This window comes from Felis catus, chromosome D4, assembly GCF_018350175.1.
Source record: "Felis catus isolate Fca126 chromosome D4, F.catus_Fca126_mat1.0, whole genome shotgun sequence".
In the NCBI taxonomy this organism is placed as follows: domain Eukaryota; kingdom Metazoa; phylum Chordata; class Mammalia; order Carnivora; family Felidae; genus Felis; species Felis catus.
The window spans coordinates 4,183,978-4,210,541 of NC_058380.1; the positions used below are offsets into that span (position 1 = coordinate 4,183,978).

At 54.4% G+C, this 26,564-nt stretch overlaps 1 protein-coding gene across 9 annotated transcripts in view; it reads right to left on the reverse strand.

Moving 5' to 3' along the window:
• Positions 1 to 26,564, reverse strand: part of AUH (AU RNA binding methylglutaconyl-CoA hydratase) — a 362,269-nt gene that overhangs the window by 165,349 nt on the left and 170,356 nt on the right. Inside the window, exon 11 of one of the 9 annotated variants that reach the window (XM_023243256.2) lies at positions 5,148 to 5,688. The exons of 7 other annotated variants lie outside the window; for them this stretch is intronic. In XM_023243256.2, coding sequence (XP_023099024.2) covers positions 5,575 to 5,688 — 114 coding nt within the window. In that variant the 3' untranslated portion in view covers positions 5,148 to 5,574. Of the gene's footprint in view, positions 1 to 5,147; positions 5,689 to 17,730; positions 17,900 to 26,564 lie in introns of those variants that run through there. One more of the 9 variants, XM_045043301.1, reaches the window with a different exon arrangement.

Sequence of the window (26,564 nt, forward strand, 5' to 3'; positions counted from 1 at the left end):
TGTCCACACCGGCGCTGTGCCCCTTCAGGTGAACTCAGCTTCTTACTGTCAAACGTCTCTTGATCTCCGCGCAGAGCAATAAAACCTCTCCTCCTGGCAGACCACGCCACGCACAAGAGCAGTGTCCTTTTGTGATGTCACCCAGCTGGGTGACGGAGTGGCTGGGCTGCCTCTGCCCGACCCTCTTCCCAGCTGTCCCTGCAGGTAGCTGGCATTGGACCCGGGCCCAGACTCCCGCACCCCCCCAACCTCCCCCAATCTGCCAGGCAGCCTGTCACAGCCCTCATTGTGTGCCTTCATTAGCGTTCAGCCCCTTGAGTCTGTCTCCTCCTTCCCTATTTGCTGCTGGACTGTGGGTCTCGGGTGGTCAGGGGTCAGGAGAGCGTTGGGGACAGGCACAGGCCTCCCACCCGCCTCCGGTGCCTACGATCCCTGGGAATTTAACAGCCAAGGGAGACGTTCCAAGTCCGGCGGATGCCACACCGATTCGGGGCAGGAAGCCCGCCGCTGCTGCTGGGGCCGTGGGGCCAGATGGGGACACGTGCTGGAGGTGCTCTCACTGCTCTGCTCTGCTGGTCTGCTCCCCCCACCCCCGAATCCCTTCTCCCACAGGGTTCCTGCAGTTCAGCCCTGCCCAAGCTCCCCGGCAGCCCCAGGAGCCATGCCTCGTTTCTCCAGAACCTCCTGCCCTCCCGCCTTCCTGCTGCGTGAGCAGAAACAACCAGGCGCTTTTGATCTTTGCCCTTCTTGTTTGCCCATCGTGCTGTGCTGCTGGGCCCCGCGTCTCTCCCTACCAGGGGCCTCCCTGGCCACTTCCTGGAGCTCAGGCTCCCCCCACAGCCCCCTCCCCCACCCCGCGGTCCCGGCCTCTGCTTCTAGAGCCTGTCACGGGAGGTCAGGATTTTCCCTCGTGGCTGGATGAGCTCCAAGTCCTTCCTTTGGCCACAGAGACCCGGCAGTGCGATCATACCCTGAGTGACCCTAAAAAAGGAGGAGGACGCTCAACAATCGGGCCGCGCCCCGCAGCGGGCACCAGACTTGCCACCAGTCCTCCGCCCGTGGCCAAGCCCTCCGTCACAGACCCGTCAGACCAAGGCCTGTCCTGCAGCCAGCACAGGAAGGGAGCCCACTCGCCTCCCATGGTGCACGGTGACCACGGAAGAGGGTACACGACACGACGTGCCAGGGCCGAGAAGGGAGGGCAGGACCCACGCTCTAAAACCACAGCCCTGTTGTAGGAGCCGGGTGGTATATTTAGCAAAGCAGGATGTTTGTGGGCAAATCAACATTTTGCTGTAAATAAAATTTTGAGCTGAGGATTGCAGAAACTTCTTTAGCCTGTATGTTGCCGAGAAAGCTCTTTTCCTAAAACGAGCTCACTGTGACCCCTCCTGCGGAGAGCTCCCGTGCCTTTGTGATGAGGGGTGTTGTCCGGGGCTGGAGCCGGAGCCCGAGGAGTTTGGAGAAGCTTCTCCCTGGGTGGGCCAGCAAGCCTGTTCCTCCTCACATCTGTGCGCTGTGCCCCCCACTGGCCAACCAGACCCTGGCATCCAGGTCTTGTCGTGACCGGCTTCCACCGCATACAGTTCCGCGGTTGGGGCTCAGGATTCTTTACGTCAAGAGCTCCAGTGGACGGCTGGCCCCACACTGGGACTGACCGGTGGGTGACTCTGCGTGTATCTCAAGCCGTGTTGCACACACAACACACACACGGCACGTAGGAGGCGCTACTCCATCTCCAAACCTGCCTCTCCCCCACTTTTGCCAAAGTGTATTTGACTCATTCCACCTGTGCCTGGTGGAGGAGAACCATGCTGGGGAGACGCCGGGGCCCTTCCCAAATTCCCGACCTGTGGGTTTGGGGGCAAAACTAAATGGTTGTTTTAAGCCGCTGACCCCGGGGCCGTTTCGTGCTGCAACAGATGACCAAAATACTGAGGACGTGAGTCTCAGGGACACTTCCCTGGGAGTCCTGATGGGAAATTCTAGGAGGGCTTCCTGGAAGACCTAGTATCTCAGGGGGTGAGATGGGGGTGGGTGGGATGTTGCGAAAGAGAAAACAGCGTGAGCGGAGGAGGGCCCGCGGGGAGAGGGAGTCGCGTTTTCCTGCGGATGCACAGACCCTGGGAGGACAGAGGGCTGATGGTGAAGATGTTGGCAGACGTGAGCTTCTGCCTGAGACGCTCCGGAATGTGGCTGGGCTGAGACTGCATTGCGGACGAGAAGGAGCACCCAGCCATCACCCAGGGCCTCTAGGAAGATAGCAGAAGCGCCCTCGATGGCCCCGGGGTGGTCACACCAGCTCTGCCGTCTCTGACTCATGGAGACCACGGGTGTCCACACCAGCAGCCAGCGACGCGTTCATGTGCCGGTCAGTCTCTTCCGAGCGCTCCTTAGCCGAGCTCTGTGAGACGGTGGCTGGGGCACACAGACCCCACTCCCGTGCGGAAGACTGGGCATCTAAAGGCACAGGAGCCTCCCAGTGTCCCGTCTGGGGCATGAGTCCCGGAGGACGTCTGCAGGCCAAGAGGAGAGCTCACTGGAATGGAAGCTCCCGTGTCTGAGCCCAGAGACCCAGACCCTGTGGCAGGAGCAGCGCCGCCGTGGGGCAGGGGCGGGGGGATGAAGGTCTAGATGGCCAACCTGGCCACACCCATGACATGCTGGGTTTACACCCGGTAAAAGCCACACTTCTGGGCAAAGGTGGGTGCCGCTTCGGGAACTTCAGGGCCTCGGGGTCTACCTAAAATGGAGCTTCCGCATCCAGGGGCCCCAAATGGGTCCACGTCCCCAACAAGCTCCCAGGTGCATCAGTGCTGCCGCTGGCCCAGGAGCCATACCTGGAGCAGCCAGGATTTAGAGGACGTCTCCAAGAAGATGGGCCAGCATTTACCCGAATGCAGGAGGCTTTTCCCCAACATAAAAGGGGGGAAAAAACCAAATACGATTATATTCATTGTTCCAGGAAACAGCAATGAAATAGGAACAAATGACATGCTTTACTGCCGTCACGGTAGGATCAGCGCTGTGGGCCAGTGTTCTATAGCTCATGACGGTCACAAACTTAGCAGTATCAGATGACACCTGCTTACTAACCCGCGGTCCTCCAGGCCACAAGTCCCAGCGGACTGGCCAGCTGCACCGCTTAACGCCTCACGGGGTGAAGTCAAGGCTCTTGTCGGCTCAAGGCTGTTGTCGGGAGGCACGGGGAAGAATCGTTTCCAGGCTCCCCGCTGCCTTGCAGCTGTGAACAGGACTCCCCACTTTCTTGCTGGCTGTCAGAGGCTGGGGGGGGGCACTGCTCTCAGCAACCAGAAGCCACTCTCAGGTCCTTGTCCCACAGCCAGAAACAGACACTTCCCTCACATCACATCTCTAATGTCCCCTTCCGAGACCAGCCAGCGAAAACACTCTGCTCTTAAAAGATTGCCACGAGTTTAGGCCCACCCACATAATCTCCCTATTTTCAGATGCAAATCCCTTTGCTGTGCAAAGTGACGCAGCCCTGGGAGTAACACCGGGGGAGCCAGGTCATGGGACCCTCTTAGATTTCTGCACCACAAGCCAGAGATGCTGCCTTAGGGAAAAACAAGCAAGTTGCAAAGATTTTCTTCTAGGACTTTCACGTCTATAAATTCGTGTACAGTTGAGCAAGGGAAGGGTTGTGTTTCCCTCCCCCCCCCCATACGGATTGTTTAAAAAACATTCATTTCCCTACTGAATTGAATGGGTATCTTTGTTAAAAATCAACTGACCACCTGAGTGTGGTTCTCTGTTACGTCCATCTGATTTGTATGTCCACACTACTTGATTCCTGTAGCTTTGTAGGAAGTCTGGAACTCAAGGGGTGTCTGTCCTCCAGCTTTTTAAAAATTGTTTGGACCATTCTAGGTCCTTTGTACAGCCGACCTTCGAACAATGCAGAGGTTAGGGGTGACAGCCCCCTGTACAGAAATCCACAAAGAACTTTTGACTCCCCCAAAACTTAACTGCTAATAACCAACTGTGGGCAAGAAGTCTTACCATAACATAGTTGATTAACACAATATTTTGTATGTCATACGTATTATATACTGTGTTCTTACCATAAAGTAAGCTTGAGAAAAGAAAATGCTATTAAGGGGGCACCTGGGTGGCTCAGTCGGTTGAGCGTCTGACTTTGGCTCAGGTTATGATCTCATAGTTTGTGAGTTCGAGCCCCACATCAGGCTCTGTGCTGACAGCTCAGAGCCTGGAGCCTGCTTCGGAGTCTGTGTCTCCCCCTCTCTCTGCCCCTCCCCTGCTCATGCTCTGTCTCTCTGTCTCTCAATAATAAATAAACGTTAAAAATTAAAAAAAAAGAAAAGAAAATGCTATTAAGGAAAACATAAGGAAGAGAAAATACATTTACAGGACTAGACTATATTGGAAAAAAAAAAAATCTGCATCTCAGTGGGCCCATGCAGTTCCAACCTACGTTGTTCAAGGGTCAATTATACTGTCAAGTGCATTTTAGAATTAGCTTCTCAATTTCTACACAAAACCCAGCTGGAACTTTTAGTGGGATTGCACTGAATCTATAGATCGATTTGAGGAGAACGTGCGCCTTTGGGCAATGGGGTCTCTCAGTCCAGGAACTTGGCACATCTCTCCATGTATTCCGGTCTTTTAAAATGTCTCTCTCAACAGTGCTCTGTCATTTTCTGTGACCAGGAGTTGCACATCTTCTGTTCAATGTGTTTTTAACTATTTCGTTTGCTGTTACAAATGGAATTTTTTTTAAATGTCATTATTCAATTGTTTGCTGCTAGCATATATGCATGTGCAGTTGAATTTTGTATATTAGCCTTGTATCCTGCAACTTACACTAGTGGCTTTCTACTGGTAGATGCTTTGAGCTCTTCGGTGTAATCATGCTTAAATCATGTTTAAATTGAGACAGTTTTACTTCTCCCCTACCAACTACGTCTTTTACATCCTTTTTTTTTGTTTTACAGCCATAGTTCTTAGGGAGATGACTACAGTGATAAGAGAGAGCATGCTTCCTTATCTGGTTCCTGATCTTAGAGAGAAAGTACTCACTATTTCAACAGTAGGTATAGTATTGTGTTAACTCTAGGTTTTTCACAGATGCCCTTTATCAGATGAAAGAAGTCCCTTTCTTTTTCATTTTGCTTAATTTTCTAGAAAACAAAAAAACAATTGCACAATCACAGTAAGAGATGTTAACCTTCCTCTCAGCAGTGTGTCGATCAGTTCAAAAAAGTGTCCGTAGGCTCGTAGAACTGGACACCGCCATTTACTTCAACCTAATTGCTATTTCTACATCACCACGTGTTCTTTTCAGGTACACATAAAAACCTACATACACATGGCACAAGTCTCAAAAAATTCAGAAGGTCTGTAAGTACATGACGCAGATCCTCTGATCTCGCCCGAATTAAATTAGGAATCAGTAGCTAAATGGTATCCAGGAAAACCTCCAATATTTGGAAAGTAAAGGATACACTTCTAAATAACACGCGTTTTAAAAAAGGAAGTTGCAAATAACTTAGAAAGTATCTCAAGCCCAAGTGGTAGTAAAAATCCATCATATCAAAATGGGGTGCCGCGAAGGCCGTGGCGAAAGGGACTTCCACAGGTTTCAGTGCCTGTGTTAGAAAGGAGGGAGAGTCTGAGATCAATGATTGAAGCGTCCACCTCAAGAGCCTAAAAAAGAAAGTAAACAGAGTAAACACAAAATAAGTGGAAGGAAAGAAATAATAAAGAGCAGAAATCAACAAAACAGAAAACAGACATTAGCAAGACGTTCCAAAGCGAAATCCTAGTGTTTTCCAAGCAACAAAGTAGGTAAGCTCATACTCAGACTGATCAAGAAAATATTATAACAGAACATAAACCACTGATATCAGGCATAAAAGACTGGTTATCACTTGGATAACCAGGATAAGATAGATATTAAAAGGCTAAGAAGCCAATTTTGTGAATGACTTTATCCCAATCAGCTTGCTCACTTCATGAACTGGGCAATCTCCATGAAAAATGTAACTTACCTAAGTTTGGACAAGCTCAAAGAGAAAATGGGAAGAGTCCTGCCTGTTGTCATAAACCCTCCCACCAAGGAAACCCCAGGCCCCCTCAGGTTCATAGATGAACCCCATCAAATGTTCAAAGAAGTGATAACACCAAACGTATGCAACAGAGAAACAGAGAAAGAGGCAACACATCCCACTGTGTTTCCGAGGCAAGCGTAATATCAACACCAAAACATAACAAAACATTACCAAAAATGAAGGATTGCTTTTAAAGCACTAAAGTCAACACGGTAGTGCTCCGGAGAGTCTCAGAGTTGCCCAGCCCCATTGCAACACCAATGACTAACTTGAGCCAATGAGAACGAACTTCAACTCCCGACGTCATGATATTAAACTTCGTTCCACAATGTCTTTTGAGAGTTGGCCATGTTTGGTAACGAAGACTCTTTTCGTTTTTATGTTTTAAAAATATTTTAATGTGTTTTTTTCTTTATTTTTGAGAGAGAGAGTAAGAGAGAGCTGAGGAGGGGCAGAGAGAGAGGGGAGCAGAGAATCCTAGCAGGCTCTGTACTGACAGCACAGACCCCGGTGTGGGACTCGATCCCAGGACCCGTGAGATCATGACCTGAGCTGAAATCAAGAGTTGGACACTTAACTGATGGAGTCATCCAGACGCCCCAAAGAGTTTTTTTTAAAAGGAAAACATGGGGCACCTGCGTGGCTCAGTTGGTTAAGCGTCTGACTATGGCTCAGGTCACGATCCCACGGTTTGTGAGTTCAAGCCCCACATCGAGATCTGCACTGACACGTGCAGAGCCTGCTTGGGATTCTCGCTCTCTCTCTCCCTCTCTCTACCCCTCCCCAACTTGAACTTTCTCTCTGACTCTGTCAAAATAAAAAAACTTAAAAAAAAAGAAAAAGAAAAAGAAAAAGAAATAACCCTGAGCAAAGAAACGCAGAAAATCATATTCCTGGCTTAGCAGAAATCCAAATATGGTAACGAGGACTCCAGAAAAACTGTGTTGGGAAGGGAACTAGAGAAGAATGACATGGAAAAGTCCAAGAGCGAAATGGGCCCGTGCTCCCTTTAATTGGCATGTGGTGCAGAATTTCTCACATATGTCAGTGCGTTCTTTGAAGAAAGCACCGCAACTCCTATTTTGACAGATGTTCTCAGTGTGGTTTCCACTCCCCAGCTGAGTGACCTTTCCGCTCACAAGACCCGCGACGGCAAAACCTGAGAACTTTCTTACCTAGTTATTCAGAACCAGCAGGCCACCCAGAACACAAGGCTCGTGACCACGGGCGGCTCCCACCGTGTGCGCATCCCCGGGGGGCCACGGGACACCCGCGAGGGTGCAGCAACAAGCCTCCCCGGACTCACCCCGTCGGGAGTCACTCCCCAGAGACAGGGACACAGCAGCTGCGGAAAACCAACGGGGACCAGGTTTCTGATTGGAAATTCGGGACCCCGTTCTGACAAAGGACCTGGTGGCTGGCAGTCTGAGGGCACCGGCGGTTCAGGAGAACCTGACGGTTCGTTCGCGGTTGAGGCAGCCACAGGCTCGGAGAAGCGTCACGGGGGGTGGCCGGCGTCACCACCGCGTGGCCCGGGGCCCAACGCCCACTCCGTGACGGGACTGCGGGACGCAGAGAGGAGGGCTGAGGACCGTTGAAGCGCCCTGACACTGCTGTGCCATCACGATGCGGGCGTGCTTTTTCATCATTCAGGCTTGTTGTGTTTTACAAAATTACTCATCCAAGCAGAGAACGGGCCCTTCCACACGGACTGGGTGTGATGCACTGTTCTGGGATGTGGGGTCCTCTGGCCGTGGGGGGGGGGCGGACCACAGGTAATGCGCCGATGAAGCGTCTAATGACACACTGGTGTTTAGAACGGGCTTGAATGCAGGCCGAGCTGCCCCTCGAAGTCCTGCTCGTCCACCCCTCTGCCTTCCCCCGAGTTCTGGGGTGTACAGAGGGGCTGCGGACCCGGTCAGGGCGCCTGGGGCGCACCTGAGCAGCTGGCTGCCGTCACATCATTACCGGCACCACGACAAAGAGGCAGTACGCAGCTGGGCGGACTGGGCGCTGTGTGCACGGGGTCAGCAGCCCCTCACCAACCGCGCCCGGGCAGTTGCCGCGCGGGCAACTATGCAGGGTCCTCGACGGGAGGCCGGGGCGTGGAGGCCCGGCTCACGTCAAATCTCACGAGAGAGCTTGAAACTCAACTCGTTTGTTTTTCCAAGTCAGCCCTACGCTCCACTTAAATGTGGTTACTCACACACACCAACTGGAAATGACGCAGCTCTTTCTTCTTGTACAATCCCCGCAGTGAGCTTGTGCGAGCCCCGCGTCCCGGGGTCACACAGCCCCTGGCGATCGGCTCGATTTTCCACGTCCCAGGGGTTTTATTTTACGAGGCTAACAGACTGCGGCCTGCATAGACCGCCCTGCCACACACGGCCCCTCTTTCCCTCTCATTTTCAAGGACGGTCAAACCCCGGTGAACTTCGCTGTGATACGTGATTTCCTGATAAACGCATCTTGGGGCTCGGCAGGCCTGCACGCAGGTGTGTTTGCCAGGAAACAAGCCGTGTTTAGTTTCTGTGGTTTGGCAGGGAAATCTCCAAGCTGGGTGGATTTGGGGAAAGAAGGAACCAAACTCAGGCCCGGAGAAGGTCCGGCTGATAGGAAAGGATGCCGAGGTCCGGTCCTGGGCTCAGCCGGGCCAGCCGAGGCCTGGGCAGCCACAGGGTCCTGGCCAGAAAAGACTCTGGACGCATCTGCACGGCTCCTTGGCCACGGCCCTGGGTGGCCCCTCAGCGCCCCCTACTCCTATCAGCCCTGGGCTAAACACCCCCAAAGGAAGAGAGAGCCAGACTCTTTAGGGTGTGAAGCGGGCAGAACAGGACACGGGGCCCAGTGACACTGGCCTGTGTCCGTGGGGACCCACCACTGCATCGTTCCCCGCCTAACAGTTGGGATTTGCCCTTTGACCCTTCCTCACCCGGTGGGCCTCCCGGACCTGCCTGGGATCTCAGGGTGGCTCTCGGACAGGACACGCCGTGGTGGCATTTCAGGAGAGGCAGGTGAGCCCCTGCTGCTCCCAGGGTGTGTGGGGGTGGAGACAGATGGCAGGTCAGTCCGCAGGGAAAGCTCGTTTGTCACAAAGGGGAAGTCACCGGGCAGCCCAAGGCTTATGGTTGTCGGACGGCAAGAGGATCAGGGCCGTAGAGCCGCTGAAATCAACATTATTTGTGTAAAGATAACACGAGCTGTGGGGGGCGTGGGTGGGGGGTAGGACGAGTGGTCACTCGTGGTCTCTGGGCTGCGGTGTCTCAGGCCTCCCCAGCACCACCGGAAATTCACTGTGCTGGGCATCCCCCGGCATCAGGGGCAATCACGTCCCTCGCCCTGATCCCCGGAAGCTGCCCATCGCCACGAAGCAGGTGGGGCTGAGGGGGTGGGGAACCTGCAGGTGGACAGAGACGAGAGTTCATCCAGCCACGGTCCTCAAGGAGCTTCGAAGGGAGATCATTTTTATTTTTAAGTGTATTTTGGGGAGGGGGGTGTAGGGAGACAGACAGACAGAGGATCAGATCACTAACTACAGGTGGTCGCAACATGAGCGGGGAAGAAGGGCCACGAGAGAAGACAGACGGGCAGGCTGACCCCCCACGGCTTGCAGAGGACTCAACTCGGACCAGGTCCCAGCGGGTCCAGGGTCAGGCCGGTGACTCTTAACCTCCCGATGTTGGTCCCACTCGGGGCCTCTCTCCCATTCACACTGTCACCCTGAGTTCTCGGTCACCAGTTCTGTGCTCCTCCTGGGCGCCTACAGCGCCCGCCGCCCCTCCGACTACAGCTTGCTCTGCGCCCACTCCGGCCACGCTAGCTGGTGCATCACTTCCCGCGAGGACGCGCGCTGTCTGCGGAGTGAACCACGCTCCGGAAGTAACGAGTGCAGATCAGGGCTGGATCAGCGGTGGGTCCAGAGCTCGACCTGCCGGCCAGGGGTGGGCCCCGGGTGGCACGTTCTGCTCTCTCTGCCTGGAACCCCCTCCCGGCACCCCTGCCCAGGGGATCGGCGGCGTCCTCCCAGGGGCTCCCCTCCTGCGGCCGGCCCCCAAAGACATCCACGTCCTCACCCCGGAACCTGTGAACGTCACCTTGCTAATGTGATGGGCTGAGGGCTGTCCAGGTGGGTGTCCCCACAGCGGGGAGATGGACAGAAGACAACGAGAAGGTGCTGTGATCGTGGATTCCGGGCGCGGAGCCTGGGGCCTGTGCGTATGAGACCAGGAGGGAGCCTAGAGCCAGGGAAGGCAGGCAGCCTCTGGGCGCCGGGCAAGGAAACACAGATCCTGCCCCAGAGCCTCCAGAAGGAGCAGACCCTGCAGACCCCTTGACTTCAGCCCAGTGGGACTGAATTCTGGCTGCTAGACCAGCAAGAAGCGAACGTGCCCTGCTTTAAACCATCAAGTCAGGGGGCGCCTGGGTGGCTCAGTCGGTTAAGCGTCTGACTTCTCTCCTACTTAGGTCATGATCTTACAGTTTGTGGGTTTGAGCCCCGCCTCGAGCTCCGTGCTGACCGCTCCGAGCACGGAGCCTGCTTCGGATTCTGTGTCTCCCTCTCTCTCTGCCTCTCTCCCGCCCGTACTCTGTCCCTCTGGCTCTCTCTCAAAAATAAATAAACGTTAAAAAAAAAAAAAAGATATAAACCATCAAGTCAGTGGTGACTGTCACAGCAGCCCGGGAAACGAACAGGCCGCCCGTCACCACCCTCAGAGGCCTGCCTGGCCCTACAAGCTCGACATCTCCCCCAGGGGCCCTGGCAGCTGTGCGGAGCACGTGTGGAGCCCCCACGGCTCGGGCTCTGTGACAGAAGGTCTGGGCCTCCACACGCACAGGGGTTAGTGGTTCCCATGCTCACCACGGACCAGCGGCCACTGCTGTGCTGGGCGTTGTGGACACCTGTGCCTTGGCTCTATGTGCAGGGGGACGCCCTGAGGACGTGGGGGACCATGTCCCTTCCCTGGTCACACCGTGTGGCCACAGCTCCACGGCCCCACCAGCGACCGGCAGGCCCAGTGTTAAGGGCCACCCTCTTGACCACAGCTGCTTGGGTCAGAGGTAAGCGCCTTGGCCAAGGACGAGCCACCAAAGTCCTTTCAACTGGGAGCTGGGAGCACAGGGCCAGCCGTGGGTAACTCGCTAACTAGCTAACTGGTACAGGAGGCAGGCACAGGAGGCCCGGGCCCCCCACCGCGGCCCAGCTTGCCCCTCCATTCCATCGGACCCCGCAAGCCAAAGGGTGGGCGCGTGCAAATTCAAACAGGCCAGTTACCGGCGGCCTTGGAGACTCCCTCAGAACAAGGCAGGAAGGGTAGGCGTGCCGCAGGGGCCGGGCAGCCCCTTTGGGCTTCATTCTCCCACCTGCCTGGAGGAGAACTCAGGTGCCACCCGACCATCCTGCCGTGTAGCCCCCGTGGGATCGGGAGGCCAGGCCCTCAGCCAGGTCTGCCCGCCAGCCGAGCGTGTCCTCCATCACGGTCCCCGGCAAGGGGCACGTGAGGGCGCTCGGCGGCCCCACCCCCAGGGGCCATCTGGGCTCTCGCCTAGAGCGGCCACCTTCCGCCACGCGGCCCTGATCTCAGCTCCCACGTGACTCAGGATGGATCCTAAATCCCACGCGGCAGGCTGTTTACAGATTCATTTTCTGATGTAAGCACAAAGCTGAGACACGCTGGCCCTCACGTGATGGGTGTTCAGTAACCAGGTCGTGACGAATGACTGACTCAACGCCGAGTCGTTCGTAGAGCGTGCACCACACGCAGAGGCCTGTCGGCGACAATACCGAGCGTCCAGATGTGGAGTTCCTCTTTACCCAAACGTGCTCATTTGGCAAATTAATTAGATCACTGCACATGTTGTTGTTGTTGTTGTTTGTAAGAACGGGGATCGGCCGTAAAACAAACCATCAAGGCCAAAGAATATATTGACATTGTTCACAGCGATGCCTGCGTGTTGCACAAGACAAAGGAGGGGCCATCACTCTCCTAAGAACTGCAGAAATGAAAATGAAAATCAGGACAGCACATTTCTCGAGGATGGGGCTGGCGGAGGGTAGCGGCCGTGTCCCCTCCTGTTGGGAGGTGCAGAAATCGGGCCCCCGCCGTCAGGGGGAAGGCAGAGCGGCAGGAATCAGGGCCGGCAATTTGGCAGTCTCTGGGAAAACTAAAACTGCGTCCTCACCCCAGGGCAGGCCCCGCCACAGGGAAACCTCAGGACCACCGAATCGCCCACCGGGAGGGGAGCAGCGAGGAGCCGGGGCAGCCCCACAGGAAGGCGACTGGGGAAACGGTCGCGCTCATTCTGAGGTGCAAGAGAGGCGGCCACAGGCCCGGCCGGAGAGTCCGACGCTAGCGTTTCTGGGGCACAGGTATGCGTGCGTTCACAGGCACGTGTGGGAGCGTGTTCCCCATGCAGGAGTGTGCGCGGCCGAGTGTGCACGTGTGTGGATCTGTTCACACGTGAGTGTGCCTGTGTCTGCTCCTGGGAGCACGGGAAGCAGTCGGGAAGAATCACGACAACGGTACGGGTATCCTGCTGGGAAGAGTGCTGAGTTGTGCCTCCACTTCACAGACCAGGAAACTGAGGCAGGGAGTAGCCGAGTCACCGCCCTGAGGTCCCACGGCTGGAAGGAAGCAAATCCGAACCCAGGAGACCTGGTTCCAAAATCCAGCCCACACTCATTCTGGTCTGCAGCCGTGCCCCAACACGTGAAAGGCAAGGCAGACGGTGGCACATTTTCAGTGGCGGGAGTATGGATGAGTTTTCCTTTCCTGTCTTTTTAAAAGTGTTTTGTGTTTCAAATTACTATTTTCAGAAGTCGCCACCCGCTCCGGGGTGAGCCGGCGCTGTGGGATCGCTCCTCCCCCCGGGGAGACGGATGCAGACGCACCAGACGCGGGGGTTATGCAACCCGGCTTCGTTTCCACGCGGGTTTCCATGCACCTGGAGACCCTGACGACATCCTCGTGGCCGAGAGCCGTCAAAGCGGGTTTGAAGGACAGAAGGACTACGCCGCCCACACCCTGACTTTACAACCCGCCGTTAATTAGGAAGAAGCGAGACGTGTCTGGCTTCGTGACTTCAGCTGTCCACCTGCGGGAGAAATTTCCACGAACGCCCCGTGGCTTCTCCCCCGCTGCCTCCTCGCCGCTTCGTGCTCTTTCGGGAGTTGTAACTTCTATTGGCAGCGCTGCTTCCAAGACGGCACGCGAGTGTGTGCTGCGTAATTCACGAGACGCACTGAGTGTTCAAGCGCCACTATCGCGTCACAGCCACAAACGTAAGCACGGGCGTGTCGACAGCTGTTCTGCTTCGCCCGCCGCCCGGCCAGTCAACGGTGTCCGAAGTTCAACAGGAACTCCTGCCCACCCCCTGTCCCCCGTCCCCAGTTCTGCCTTAGAGAAGCGCACGCTGTCAGTCCTGTGTCTGAACAGACGTGAACGGTCTGTCCCGGGGTGATGGCCCGGGGATGCCCTCCTGGAGCACTGGGGTCCGGGGTGAAGAGCTCTGGCGTCACCAGCAGCCACCTGAGACCCCGGGAGACGCACTGCCTGTGTCCCGGGGCACCCTGGATGTGCCCACAGAAACAGAGGGCAGTGCTGGGGGAGGGGGTGGGAGGTGGCACATCTTCAGACGGTAAACGGAAGGACGAACAGCCCTGCTCAGAAAATGAGGGACGTGTGGGGGCCGGAGCAAAGAGAACGGAGGCTCGGTGCCTCAGAACCTTTTAGAACTAGCAGGTGCACAGGCTCGCGGTTCTATGACGTCAACCACCCTTCCGGCCACTCCGGGGCCCCTGTGTTCTCTGGGCGACATCCCAAGTCCCAGCAGACCAGGGACGTGGCACAAGTGGGACCTCCTGCAGCTGGGCGGCGACAGGGTAGCCGTGCGTCAGCCTCAAGGTGCACACCTGAGCAAGGTCACCTGTGCACACCTGCAGGGTGTCAGGGCAGGGGTGGTCCACACAGCCTGAACCAAGATGGCGGTTCCTATAGACTGAACGTCTTTGGGGGAGTCCGTGGACTGGCAGAACTTAGAGCCAGGGGCTGCCTTCTCCAGAGTGTGGGGTGTGGGCTGCAGGCAGTTGTATCTAGGTCTCCAGTGACCAAGGGGCACTGCAGGTACCCGGCCGTCCTGCCTTGCACACGCCGAGTGCCCTGTCTCCACATGTGCCAGCTTCCCGGGAAGGCACAGACAAGGGGGGCCACCGGGAATACGAGCTGAGGCCCAAAGGGGGTCCCAGCGATAGACACGGTAAGGAATACCGAGTGCCTGCGTGTGCTGTGCTATGCACAGATGTGGTGCCATTGAATACCTCATGCCTGTTCCCTCCCCACCCGACACTGGACAGGCCTGTCGTTCTGCCCACAGACTGCAGGGGAAGCGCCCCCCTGAGGGTCTCGTGCCCTGTCCTTAGGAGGGTCTGGGCATCCACCTTCTCCCACGCTGCCGGGGGGCCGGGCTGGACGTGGGATTGATCAGAGGCCCCGTGGAGAGGCCCTGGGGACAGGAGGAGCCTCAGCTGATGCCGAGTGGGGCAGACCTGCCCCTCTGAGCACAGTCCAAGTGGATCCGCACAACTGCAAGAAAAAACAGTGGTGTTGTTTCGAGCAGCAAATTTGGGGGACGGCTTGTAACACGGCCCTAACTGAACCACACTCAGGCTCCTCTGTGCTGCCCCAGCAATCCAGATCCCAGAAATGGAAAACGTGGTGTGAAATGAAGGATGCTGAGAGTGAATCACTGCACATTCAGAACGAAAGCCAAGAACCGGACAACGGGGCACAGAAATGACAGGGAGGAGTCGGTAAAGCCGGAGAACGTGAATACGAAGCACCCAGAGCTTTCTGGTTGTCCGGGTCCTCTTGGCTAATTAAAGTGCACGCATCTCGTTGTGAGCAGAACGTTGGCCCCTCAGAGATGTTGCGTCCTCATCCCCAGACCCTGTAAATTGCTGGGTTACTGACAGAGGGGGGGAATAGGGTAGCAGATGAAGCGAAGGAAACTAGGAGGAAGACAAGACTGCTCATCAGACCGAAAACCGAGAGATGATTCCAGGCAGCCCAAATGCATGCAGTGTGGCCGCAGGTCCCAGCCGGGGGCAGAGAGCTCAGACTGCGTGTGGTTATGCGTCTGCAGGTTGGGGTGGGGACGCGGGCCCGGGGACTCGGGGACGCAGGCACCGCCAAGCAGCTGGAAAGGCAGCGAAGGGACCCTTCCCTGCGGCCTCTGGAAGGAAACAGCCCCACGGACAAGGGGCTGCAGGTCGGCCTCCCGACCCCCAGAGCCGTCAGATTACACGTGCGTGCGGCCCGAGGCCTCGACTTTCCCAGGCCAAGTTTGTTACGGCCGCGGTAGAAACACTAACACAATTGCAGGAAAACTGGAAAAGGCGCGTGTAGTAGAGGCATATCACGTGAACCCGGGGGTGAGCCGTACCCAGCGAGTCGTGGCCTGTTCTTCTGAGCGCACGGGGAGCGCTTTTCCCTGCAGTTCTGTGCCCGCATCTACGTCACCCTTCCAGCTGCCAGGGGGTGCGGTCCGCTGGAGAGCGCCGCGTGCCTTTACCCCGACTTGTCACCCGCGAAGGCGCTCGTGGGCTGGTGTCAGAGACCAACGCGCTGCTGCACGGGCTCGATCCGCTCCTCAGGACCAATTCCCGCCACTGGAGTTGCTTTGCCAGAGGTCAGCAGCTGCCCTGTCTCACGCGCGGGACTTGGCGTCTAACGCCCCCGCTGCGCAGCCCGGCCTGTGCCGTGGACCCTCTCCAACACGGTCGTGACGCCGTGTTACGACTTCCCAGGGGCTTGGCGGGGTGGTTTCTTCCAAGGAGTGCTCCGTCTTCGGTGCCGGGCGCTTTCTCTCGGGGATGGCGTCGCCCAGGCACGGCTGGCTGAGCCGGGCGGCTGGGCCGTCGGGACCAGGGGATCGAGGGAGCCCGTCCTCACCTTGCCGCCACCGAGACGGTCATTGTTCCAAGGGCTCAAAGGCCATCGGGGCTTCCGCAGTCTACCTCACTTTGGTTCTGAAGTCCCATGTTCTTTCTACTCCTTTCAAAGCTCCGTTTCCTTTAAGGATGGTGCGTTTGGGACCTGTGCCTGTCCATGGCATCCTTTCCAATTACTTTGAAGTATTTTCAAAGCCCTGATTGTCTGAGGTGCCTCTGGCTGCGAGCATGGTCATGCGGGGTCAGAAACCCAGGCCGAGGCTCCCTGTGGTCTCAGTGTGGTGGGCTGGAAGCTGGGGGCGCAGACAGCACCCGGCTCCCCCAGGAGCCCGGAGCCCCGGCTGGCGGTACCAGGGGAGTGTGCACCCAGGGGCGGAGGCGGGGGTGGGGTGGGCGGGCGGCTTCCGTCCCAGCTCAGCCTTTGGGAGAAGCCGGAGTGGTGAGCCCAACCCCGCCTCGGTGCGCACAGGTTACATCAGGTTAATTCACCGGGTAACGAGGCCCTGTGACTCCGGGCAGATTCCCAGAGCCTCCAACACTGTCTGCGCCTGGTGGTCAGCAGGTGCCCGCCGCCCGGGTCCGCACTGATGGCCTCACGGACCTGGCCCAGCTCTGCTCCCCACGCCCCAGCCCCTTGGCACGTCCCTCGTTCCTTGGTATCCTCAGGTATGTCACCAACCCCGCCCCAGGAGAAATCAGGCTTCTCCTCAGCACACTGTGTATGTGGTGTGTGGGGTGTGTGTGTGTGTGTGTGTGTGTGTGTGTGTGTGTGTGCGCGCGCGCGCGCGCCTACATGAGGTGGGCCCCAGGGCTGTTTCCATCATGGCCAGAGGGCGTGTGCAGGTTAAGCAGGACAGAAACGGTGGAGACGGTTTCTGAGCGGAACCGAAGCCACAGGTGAGCAGCCTGAGTTTGGGGTGCCTGCGTTGGGGGCAAGCTTTGGAAACAGGCAGTGGCTCTGGGAGGCCCCCCGCGTGTTGCGCCGACCAGTGCCCGTCCCACTCAGTGCCAGAACCTGGCAGGGACACTGCGCTTGGCGGGGCTCAAAGGTCCGGGTCAAACTGTGAGCCTTCAGAGGGATCTCGGGGCCGAGCCCGGGGACTTCCGGAAGAGGGACCGTGTCCCCAGGCAAGGAGTCCAGCCACCCCTGACCTGCCCAGGGTCCACCCGCCATTAACATGGGGGTCATTTGACAGACGGCCAGATGGCACCCTGTACCTTGGGAAGGAGGCTCCCCAAAGCCCAGCCCGCATCACAATAGGTGTGAAAGTGCAGGCGCCCCCCCCCCCCCACCCCAGCCGGCCCTCCCCAGCCCGGCCTGGGAGCCCAGTGTCTTCACAGGACGGACCCCTGCCCTGTGCACCTGGCCCCATGAGTCCGTCCTACAGTCCCCCCCACTTTGGGCCTGACCACCCCCAGGCGGCGAGTGTCTCATCGCTCACTTAGAGGCTCTAGAACAGCAGATGGGAGTTTGTTGACACTGAGGGATTTAAGGAGACTCAATTACAGTCGTACCGAAAAAGCTTTCTCTAAAATAAGAAAGCACACGGATTCCTCAACTCGCAGAAACTGCTGACAGCTTTGTTTTCAACCCAGCAGGAGTAAAAAGAAGCTGACAACTTATTTTTGCAGGTTATGCCCATTCAAGTCTATTTTTAGATCTTTGTCCTCAGTGAGCGCGCATCGGAATAGCATTCGGTTTGCGAATCGCCATCTGTTCTGAGCGGCGAGCCCCAGCTCACGGGGTCCGGGGTGGGCGCGCCTGGCCGCTCGCGGCTGTCCCCACGGATGAGAACAAAGGGGCATTTTGTGTCCACGGCGTGTGGAGGGGGCACTCCAACGACGTCACAGGCAGCGAGCGCTGTAAGTTCAAACAGCTATGAATACGTTTTATTTATACACTGAGCACCATGAAAAAATGCCCTTGGCTTTTAAAAATGGAGCTCAAATAATCCCTCGTATTTAAATAGATTTCTCATAAAAAGGCCATCCAACCTTATCTTGGTCGTTAAGATAAAAATTAACCTATGGAAAAAAAGCCACCGCAGAATGCTATAAAAGGCCCCTTCCCCTGCCTTCCGGTTTGTGACAAGCACTCCCTCCCTCTGCAGCCCGTTCCTTCCAGAAGCTCACAGAGAGGCCCCACCGGCTGGTGACTCACTCTCTTCTATGGAAATGCAGTTGGTGCATGACATACATCATGACAGGGGACCTGACATATGAGTAATGGGCTACGAGCACCTTCTGGAACCAGCATGCGCATGCGGTGCCCGGGGAGGCCCAGGGGCTGGGCAGGCAGCCCCTAAGCCCACGGGCCTGACCCGCCCTCGTGCTCTTTTTTTAGCCTCCACTAAACTTAGCTCATTCCACCCTCTCGAATAACCTAGATCTGAACACCACTCCTCTCCTACGGGTCCAAAGAACTCTGCAAGGAAGATTTAGGTGGTCAGTGACAGGCATTTAACGCGCTACAAGGAGGTAATAGGCCTGTCCCAGGGAGTCCCGCGGCCTCGGGAAGGACCTGGCAGGATTCCGGGACCGTGGCCAGCATGCGCTGGCCGTGGCTGTCTCTGCAGAATAGCCCACGTACCCGGCCCGAGGGTGCTGTCCGCTGTGGAGACCGTGTGACCCACCCAGGGCACAGCAAGCCCCCCCGCTGCTGGTCACTATTTCGGGCCTCTGTGAACGTTTTCCAAAATAATTACCAAAAGGAAATCATGCTGCTCACACATACACACATGCGCTCTTTCTCTCACTCTCTCTCTCTCTCTCTCCCGTCCCTGAACACACAGAGTCCTTCTTGGGGAAACCGGTACTGAAAAACCCCTAAGCGAAGCTAGGACGAAGCGGTTGGTAACTCACGGGGAGTTCACTTGAAACCCGGAGCCACCGTGCCGCCCCTTATCAGGCCCGGTTCCAGGAAGTGGGTCCGCCCTGGGTCACGGCCCTTCCCAGGGCTGCCCGCCCGCAGGGACCAGGCAGCATCGCCCACCCGGGGACCTGCTTCCTGCGGCTCTGGCCGGGCTGCAGGACAGCTCCACGGTCAGTGTTCGCCCACACCACTGGCCTTCGGTGAGGCCGGAGTGTGGGAGGCGAGGGGTGACGGGGACCTCTCCAAAGAGCCTGGACTCCGAAGGCTGGACCCTCAGCAACGAAGCTAATGGCCACCCCGCGGCCGGAGCCAGAGAAGGGCCATCGGGGCAGGGCGGTAGCCTGAACTGCACCCCCGCCAGCAACCGCTGTGCAGAAAACAACGCAAAGCACCGTGGAGACGGGCCATCGTAAGGTGTGCTTCGGGGCCAGCCAGACCCGAGGGCGTGGGAAGGCGTGTGTGGTGGCCCCCCCTCCCGACTCTGCCCCTTTCTCGTTCTGCCGCTCACGGGGCCACCCGGCAGCGCTGGAGGCTAAGTGATCTCACCTCACTTCCAACGGAGGCGCCGCGTCGTGTATACTGTTCAGAAAAAAGAAGCCCAAGCGTCACCCTCTCTGCAAGTGTTCTTTAGGGAACAAGATGTGGTATTTAGGAAAAGCCGCCTGGTGTCCCCTGCCCATCGGGCAGGAGGAAACTGGAGAACTGCTTGCTCCGGGGACGAGAGAAAACGGTGCCTCTTAGAGCACACCCACGTCCTCTGAGTGGCCCTACGTGAGAAGAACCGGACGTTTCTTACCCTCTGAGAAAACAAAAGGATAAATCACAAACGTGGCTCGGGTGGTGGCACGAGGGGAACCAGCACCGCTCAACACAACTCTTAACAAATTTGGGAAAAGCCTGCGGCCCGCGCGTTGGCTCAGTCAGTGGCAATGCGGATTCGAGGGGGCCCGCGAACGCCGAGTGGTTTCCAGGGAGTTCCAGCCCGAGTGCAGGTCCAAAGGGGAGCGGGCGAATGCACGAGTAACCTAGAGACACGGGCGCAGAGACCTGCGCGGGGCCACTCCACGCAGCCGTCTGTGCACGCGACGGACGCCTCCCGCCCGGTCTCTCCACTCCAAGCCTGGAGTCCTCAGCCCCAGCCACGGGGCCCAAGTCCTTCCCCAAGTACCGCCGGGCGGAGCGGAGGGAAGACCGCCCCGCTCCGTGGTGGGAAGGCTCCAGAAGACGCAAGCTGGGCACTGCCAGGGAGCACATCCTGAGAGGCAGAGCTGGCGGAAGACGGGACCGCGGGTCTGGTTGGTCCTGGCACCGGCCGGTCGGCGGATTCCCTCTGGCGGTCTGGCTCACTTCAGGCTGGGTTTGTGTCAGTTGCCACATAAAAAGATGCGACACGGGCCTGGAGTCTTACCCTGACCAGGCCCCTCCACCGGCTGACCCCGCCCCCCCAGGCGCCCCGAATCAGTACTCCTCAGCTAGCGTAGGCCCTTGCGGACACGGCCGCACTCTGGGGCACAGCAGGAACCTCCCCAAGCCCTCTAGGTCCCGCTGCACGAAGGCCGGTGCCCCTAAGCCAAGGTCTAAAGAGGGCCCAATGGCAAAGCATGCTGCTAAGCGGCGAAGCCCTTTAGTCCCTCCCAGTCCAGAGTCACAACTAGGAATTTGAGAAGGATCGCGTCCTTGGATGTCGGACGACGGACTGCCACCCCTGCACTAGTCAGCCAGATGCGGCTGTAAGGGGATCCTCAGCCCACGACAAGTTCCAGGACCCTCTACAAGGGCAGCAACAAAAGCGAAACAGTGAGGCGGAAAGATCCCCACAAAGGTTTCTCCAGTGATCCTTCAGGGGAAACCTGATCAGCGGGAGCCTGGGTGCCGAGATCGGCTACGGGAAAGTAGGTCAACCGTGCACGCCTGACATCCACTGGCCCTGTCACGTCCCTTCCTCTGACATGGGGGATTTGGGGACCAGAGAGCTCATTGTGCTTCATCCCCGTTTCCAAAAGGTTCCCTCCCTCCCTGGCACGATGTGCTGAGATGGCTGAACAGCATGGAGGCCACCGTCTACCTGGTTGTGCAGAGAGATGCCTGGCCCCGAGCCGGTAGATGCGCCCCGGGGGCGTGCGCTTAGAGCTGGGCTCAGGGCAAACATTTGCATTTGTGGACAGGCAGGGAGGGATGCCTCGCACGACTGGGGGGCCCATGGGGGTAAGGATGGCTGGTTGGGTCAAGGTTGGCCATCATGGCTGGTATGAATTTTCCGGCCAGAACGGCAGCCCTCCCTTCTGTTGGAAAAGTCACCCTCCAATCACAGTGCCTACTCCCACAGCCACAGGGAGGCCATGTGGTCTACTTCACCCAGCAGAGGCCTCTCCTGCGGGGTTCTGAGTCGGTGTTGAGTGAAGAGAGTCCCCCTTCCTCCCTGGTGGTGAGCCAGGCAGTGGGGAGCTGCCATCAGGGAAGCCAGTCTATGAGGCCAGGTCCAGGGGACGAAGCTACAAGCCAGACAATGTGTGACAAGAAACGGAGTGTGTCCCTGCAGCCCCGAGACCCTGGCTCCAGCGACATTCAAGGATGCCACCCCCCTGTCTCGCCTGGCTTCCATGCTGACAGTCACAAAGCTCCCCTTCACCTAAGCCACTCTGGTTGATTTCCTGCCGCTTACAACAAAAGTCCCATTACGCCAAGCATTTCAGACTGCACTCTACTGGGTAAGATTTGAAAATACTTAACAAGATGCAGAATTAAACTTTATCTTTTTGGCCCTAGGAAATCAGTACCAACCGTCACACTAACTCTCCATCGTGCGTGGGCGTATGAGCGTTCTGTCCCTCTGGCCCAAAAAGTGTTTAATAAAAGCAACTGTATCGCCGATATTTAGTTCACAGGACGGAGCTCTGTAAAACAGACCTGCGCTTTCCACAGCAAATTAGAATACATGAAGGTAAAGTTAAAATAGGAGGGCTCGTACGTGAACCAGTCTCAGGAAACTCCTACTCCTCCAAACAAACAAACAAGACAAAACAGAACAAAAACCTCCCCACTAGGTTTCTCCGTTTCACTCAGTGGCCGTAAAGCAGTTGTTAATCATGCACACATTAAGAAGCCGAAACACATTGGGTTATTTCTGAAGCACATTATTTTGAAGCTCTGTGTGAATCTTTCGTAGTTGTGTGTGGAGAGTTATGTCACAAAGTTAATCATTCCCAGGATGCTTGCATCTGGGGTAATGAGAAACTTCTTGTGCAAGCGGCCATTAATCAGTGAGGGCAACATTGCATAATGGGCTCTGGAGCACGTGTCCGGGGATCGGAGCCCAGCGTTTCTGCCTCTTGCTGACCTTTTCCAAAGCAGAACTGGAGCCACGTGATGTGTGCTTCCTGCCAACAGCCACTTATTGCCAATAATTAAGTTGGATAATGTGGAGAAGTAGAAATAGAAATTGCAGTTCCTTCAGAGTTCTAAAAAGAACTCTCTTTGAAGTCGTTGGTTTGTGGCTCCGTGTTGTGGCTGACTTGAACGCGTCACTCTTGATCGTTACCAAAACTACCCATTAAAGTTGAAATAAAATATTTTGCTAAGTGGTTCCTGGCATTTGTGTTAGAAACAATAGCCATGGCCCCACAATAAGATTATTTTATACGTAAGAAAAGGGAAGCAAAAAAAAAAAAAAAAAAAATCAAAGACGCCAGGAGCCAAAGACGTACGCGTCATCCATCCACTCTCAGCCCATCGTGTTTGATGTTCTTGAGCAACAGTGTTAGCGAGAAACTCTTACTTAATCTTGCCGGTATTATCCAAAGAGGACACTTGTGAAATACTCAAGACAAATAAATATGCTCTCATTATTACACGAATAAAGAGCCCGTGTAGTGTGAACTGCATCTGTGACATCCACGCAGACTCGAGGGGAGCAGAACCGTAATTAAGCCCCGGCAACGACAACGGCCACTGTGTCCAAGGAGCTCTGGGCCCCCCCGTGCCAACCTGCTGTTTTCAACGGCACCTTAACCAAACAGTTCTTCTGGAACTTCACCAAGGGTCCATTTTACACCCCAGCAGCCGACCAGAGTGTATCTGGTTCCCTGGCATATATTAGGAACAATAAATTGTCAAGTTTCCTCTTTATTATTTTCTTTTTTTTGCATTTTAGAAAAGGACTCTTTCCCCCAAAAAAATTACCAAAAAAAAAAAAAACAAAAAAACAAAAAAAACACAAAAAACCAAAAGGACGCTCTCTTGGATTCCATCCCACGAGCAAACTCTTACTGTACTTGAAATCCTGGCCCATATCTGACAATTTTGAATTAATAAACTGCTCTGTCATCATAGTGTTAATGCCCAACAGTGGAACATGAACTTCACAGATGGAAGGAAAGTTTATACTCCTCCTGAAACACAAAACACATACCTGCCAGGATTTCAATAACTAACTCTTGATTTTTACCACTTGAATTCTGCATTTGTGCATTGATTTGCTTTGATTTATGGCCGTTAGCTTTGCCACCGGTGGCTGAGTGCACACGAATGCTCCACAGACCGAGCCAATGTCATGACCAGGCAGGGGCAGCTGCAGCCAGAACGGCAAATGTCCTGGGCCGGTGCTCAGAGCACACATTCAAAAGACAACATAGCAGTAAACCCCATGCTTCTTTGACTGTAAATAAACTTTACATTTGGGAAGTAAGGTATATTAAATATTGAGGGCTGTAATAACAACAATAAATAGCATAATATCGTGGATAATTAATATCATAGTATTAGTATTAATGGTTAATATATTATCATTCAATAAACATCAGTTTTGATGTACCAGAAGTCAGATGTTATTTATCAATAACAACATCCGCGATACACATGGCTGCATTAAAATCACCTGGCTGGGGGGCGCCTGGGTGTCTCAGTCAGTTAAGCGTTCAACTTCGGCTCAGGTCATGATCTCGCGGTTCGTGGGTTCGAACCCCACGTCAGGCTCTGTGCTGACGACGGCTCAGAGCCTGGAGCCTGCTTCGGATTCTGTATCTTCCTCTCTCTCTACCCCTCCCCTACTCATGCTCTCTCTGTCTCTCAAAAACAAACGTTAAAAAAAAAATTAAAAAAAAAAAAGTCAGCCGGCTGGGTGGGTCATGTAGTAGGAAAAGTGCAGTGAGAACCTCCAGAACCTGCTTCTCTGTATAAGCAGTCATTTTCAAGATCAAGTTTTTTTTTACAAAACCCTTGGAAATTAACCAAAAGCTTGCAACCATCTGATGAGCATTTCTTCAGGAAAAATGGCTGTCTCAGGAAGAACATCAAGCTCTGTGGAGGTTTAAATTGCCATACACCCACTTTTCCAAACTCCTTAAAACCCAACCATCTGAAAGTCAGGGTAGCCATTGCCCCAACCCCCACTGTGTCTGTAGCCTCCCCCAAAGCTCTCTTCTTGGGACTCTGTCATTTTCTGGCCTGTCCGGCAGCATCCTGGAGGCCCAATTACTAAGGAAAACCCTGACTCACAGGCTTTGTCTTTATCCGACCTGACTCAGAAACCCTTCCTGTGAACAGCTTTCTACGGGGTATTTGTGGGAAACGATCGGTGGCAACAACTTAGCACCAAAGTCACCTGGGGCGGTGACAGCAGCTGGTACAAAAAAGAAGCTGGGGGATGAGATGCCTATAGTGGGCTGTGAAAACCTGTGACACGTTCCTAGGAGTCTAGAAGGCAGTATGCACGTGCAGGGCTGTGGACACGCTCAGCGAAGACCTGAGAAGGCTTTCTAACTCTCATCTCTGGCTGACCCCGAGGCTCTGCAAGGAAGTGAAGGCTGAGGCAAGGTTGCCAACTGCCCAACAAAGCATCGGAGGCAAGCCCCAGTGTGCACACAGTGCCCCTTCCCAAGACCTGGAGATTCACTGCTTCAAGGCATTTAGAGGGGTCTCAGTCGGTCATTTAGCTGATCGCTAAATTAAACAGAGACTTCAGGGATCACAAACAATAAAGAATACAGACTTATTTCAGACAAGTTAAGGCATAAACAAACAGCAGCAATAATAAACAGCAACCACAAACCTGGGACAGGAGGGGCAAGGACCTGATTTCTAGGGTTGCCATATTATTTTATTTATTTTTTTGCCATATTATATTATTTTAAATGCCTATGCAACAAAATATTTTTAAGACATGTAAAGAAACAAGAAAGTGTGATCCATACAAAGAAAAGAAGCAACCAATAGAAATTATTCCTTAAAAAACCCTGAGACATTGAACTTACCAGAAATGGTTTTAAAAGTTATTTTAATTATCTTCAAAGAACTAAAGGAAAGTATGAGAACAATGTCTCACAAAACAAGGAATATAAGTAAAGAAAAATTGTAAAAAAAGAACCAAAGACCAATTCTAAAGTTGAAATTCTATTAACTAAAACCAAAAACTCACTAGTAGTCTCAGGAAGAGCTATGACATGGCAGAGGAATCCGTGAATTTGAAGACATATCAATAGCAATTATCAAATCTAAAGAACAGCGAGAAAAGTTCAAAGGAAAGTGAACAGAGCCTCAGAGGCCTGTGGAACCCCACCAAGCGTACTACCATATGCATAATGGGCATTCCAGAGGGAAAGGAGAGACGGCAGTAGAAAGAAAACTTAAAGAGCTAATGGTCAAAGACTTCCCAAATTTGAAAAAAAGACATGAATCTACACATCCAAAAAGCTCAAGGAAATCCAAGCAGGATGAACCCCAAGAGATCCACACCAAGGCACATTATAATAAATTGCCACAAGCCACCCAAAGAATCGTGAAAGCAGCATGAGAGAAGTGACTTGTCATTCACAAAGGGCCCCTCAAAAGATTAATGGCCAATTTCTCACCAGAAACCACACAGACCAGAGGGCAGCGGGATGACATATTCACAGTGCTGAAATACAAAGACTGCCAACCGAGAAGCAGATACCTAATAAAGCTTTCCTTCAAAAATGAAGAAAAAATTAAGACATTTCAAGGCAAACAAAAACAGAGAAATTGCCACTAGCAGAACTTCCTTACAATAACTTCTATAAAGGGGGTCCTTTGGGTTGAAATGAAAGGACACTAGAGAGTGATTCAAACCACTGGGGGCGGGGGGGGGGGGGGGAACTAAGTGTACTGGTAAAGGTAGCAACACATATAAAAAATTATAAATATATTTTTCATCTTTAACTTTTTTTCCTCCAATCAGAATTAAAAGCTGCATAAAACAAGAGTTATCAAGCTCATCTCATGGACTTAGAATGCATACAGATTTAATTTACAGGACAATAATGGCATAGCAGTAGGGGAAGGGTACAACGCTACATGGGAGCAAGTGGCAGATCAATAACTACATTAAGTGTAAATAAATGGCCAAACACTCTAGTCAACAGGCAGAATGGACAGAATGAATTAAAAAAAAATATGATCAACTTTATGCTGTCCACACGAAATACACTTTAGATTCAAAGACCTACATAGGTTGGAAGCAAAAGGATAGAAAAAATATAGCATGGAAAAGCAACCAAGAGAACTGGAGTGGCTATCCTAATGTCAGACAAGACAGACTTCAAGATAAAAACCTACTATAGATGGAGAAGCATATTTTATAATGATAAAGGGATTAATTAAACAAGAAGACATCACCATCATCATCATCATCATCATCATC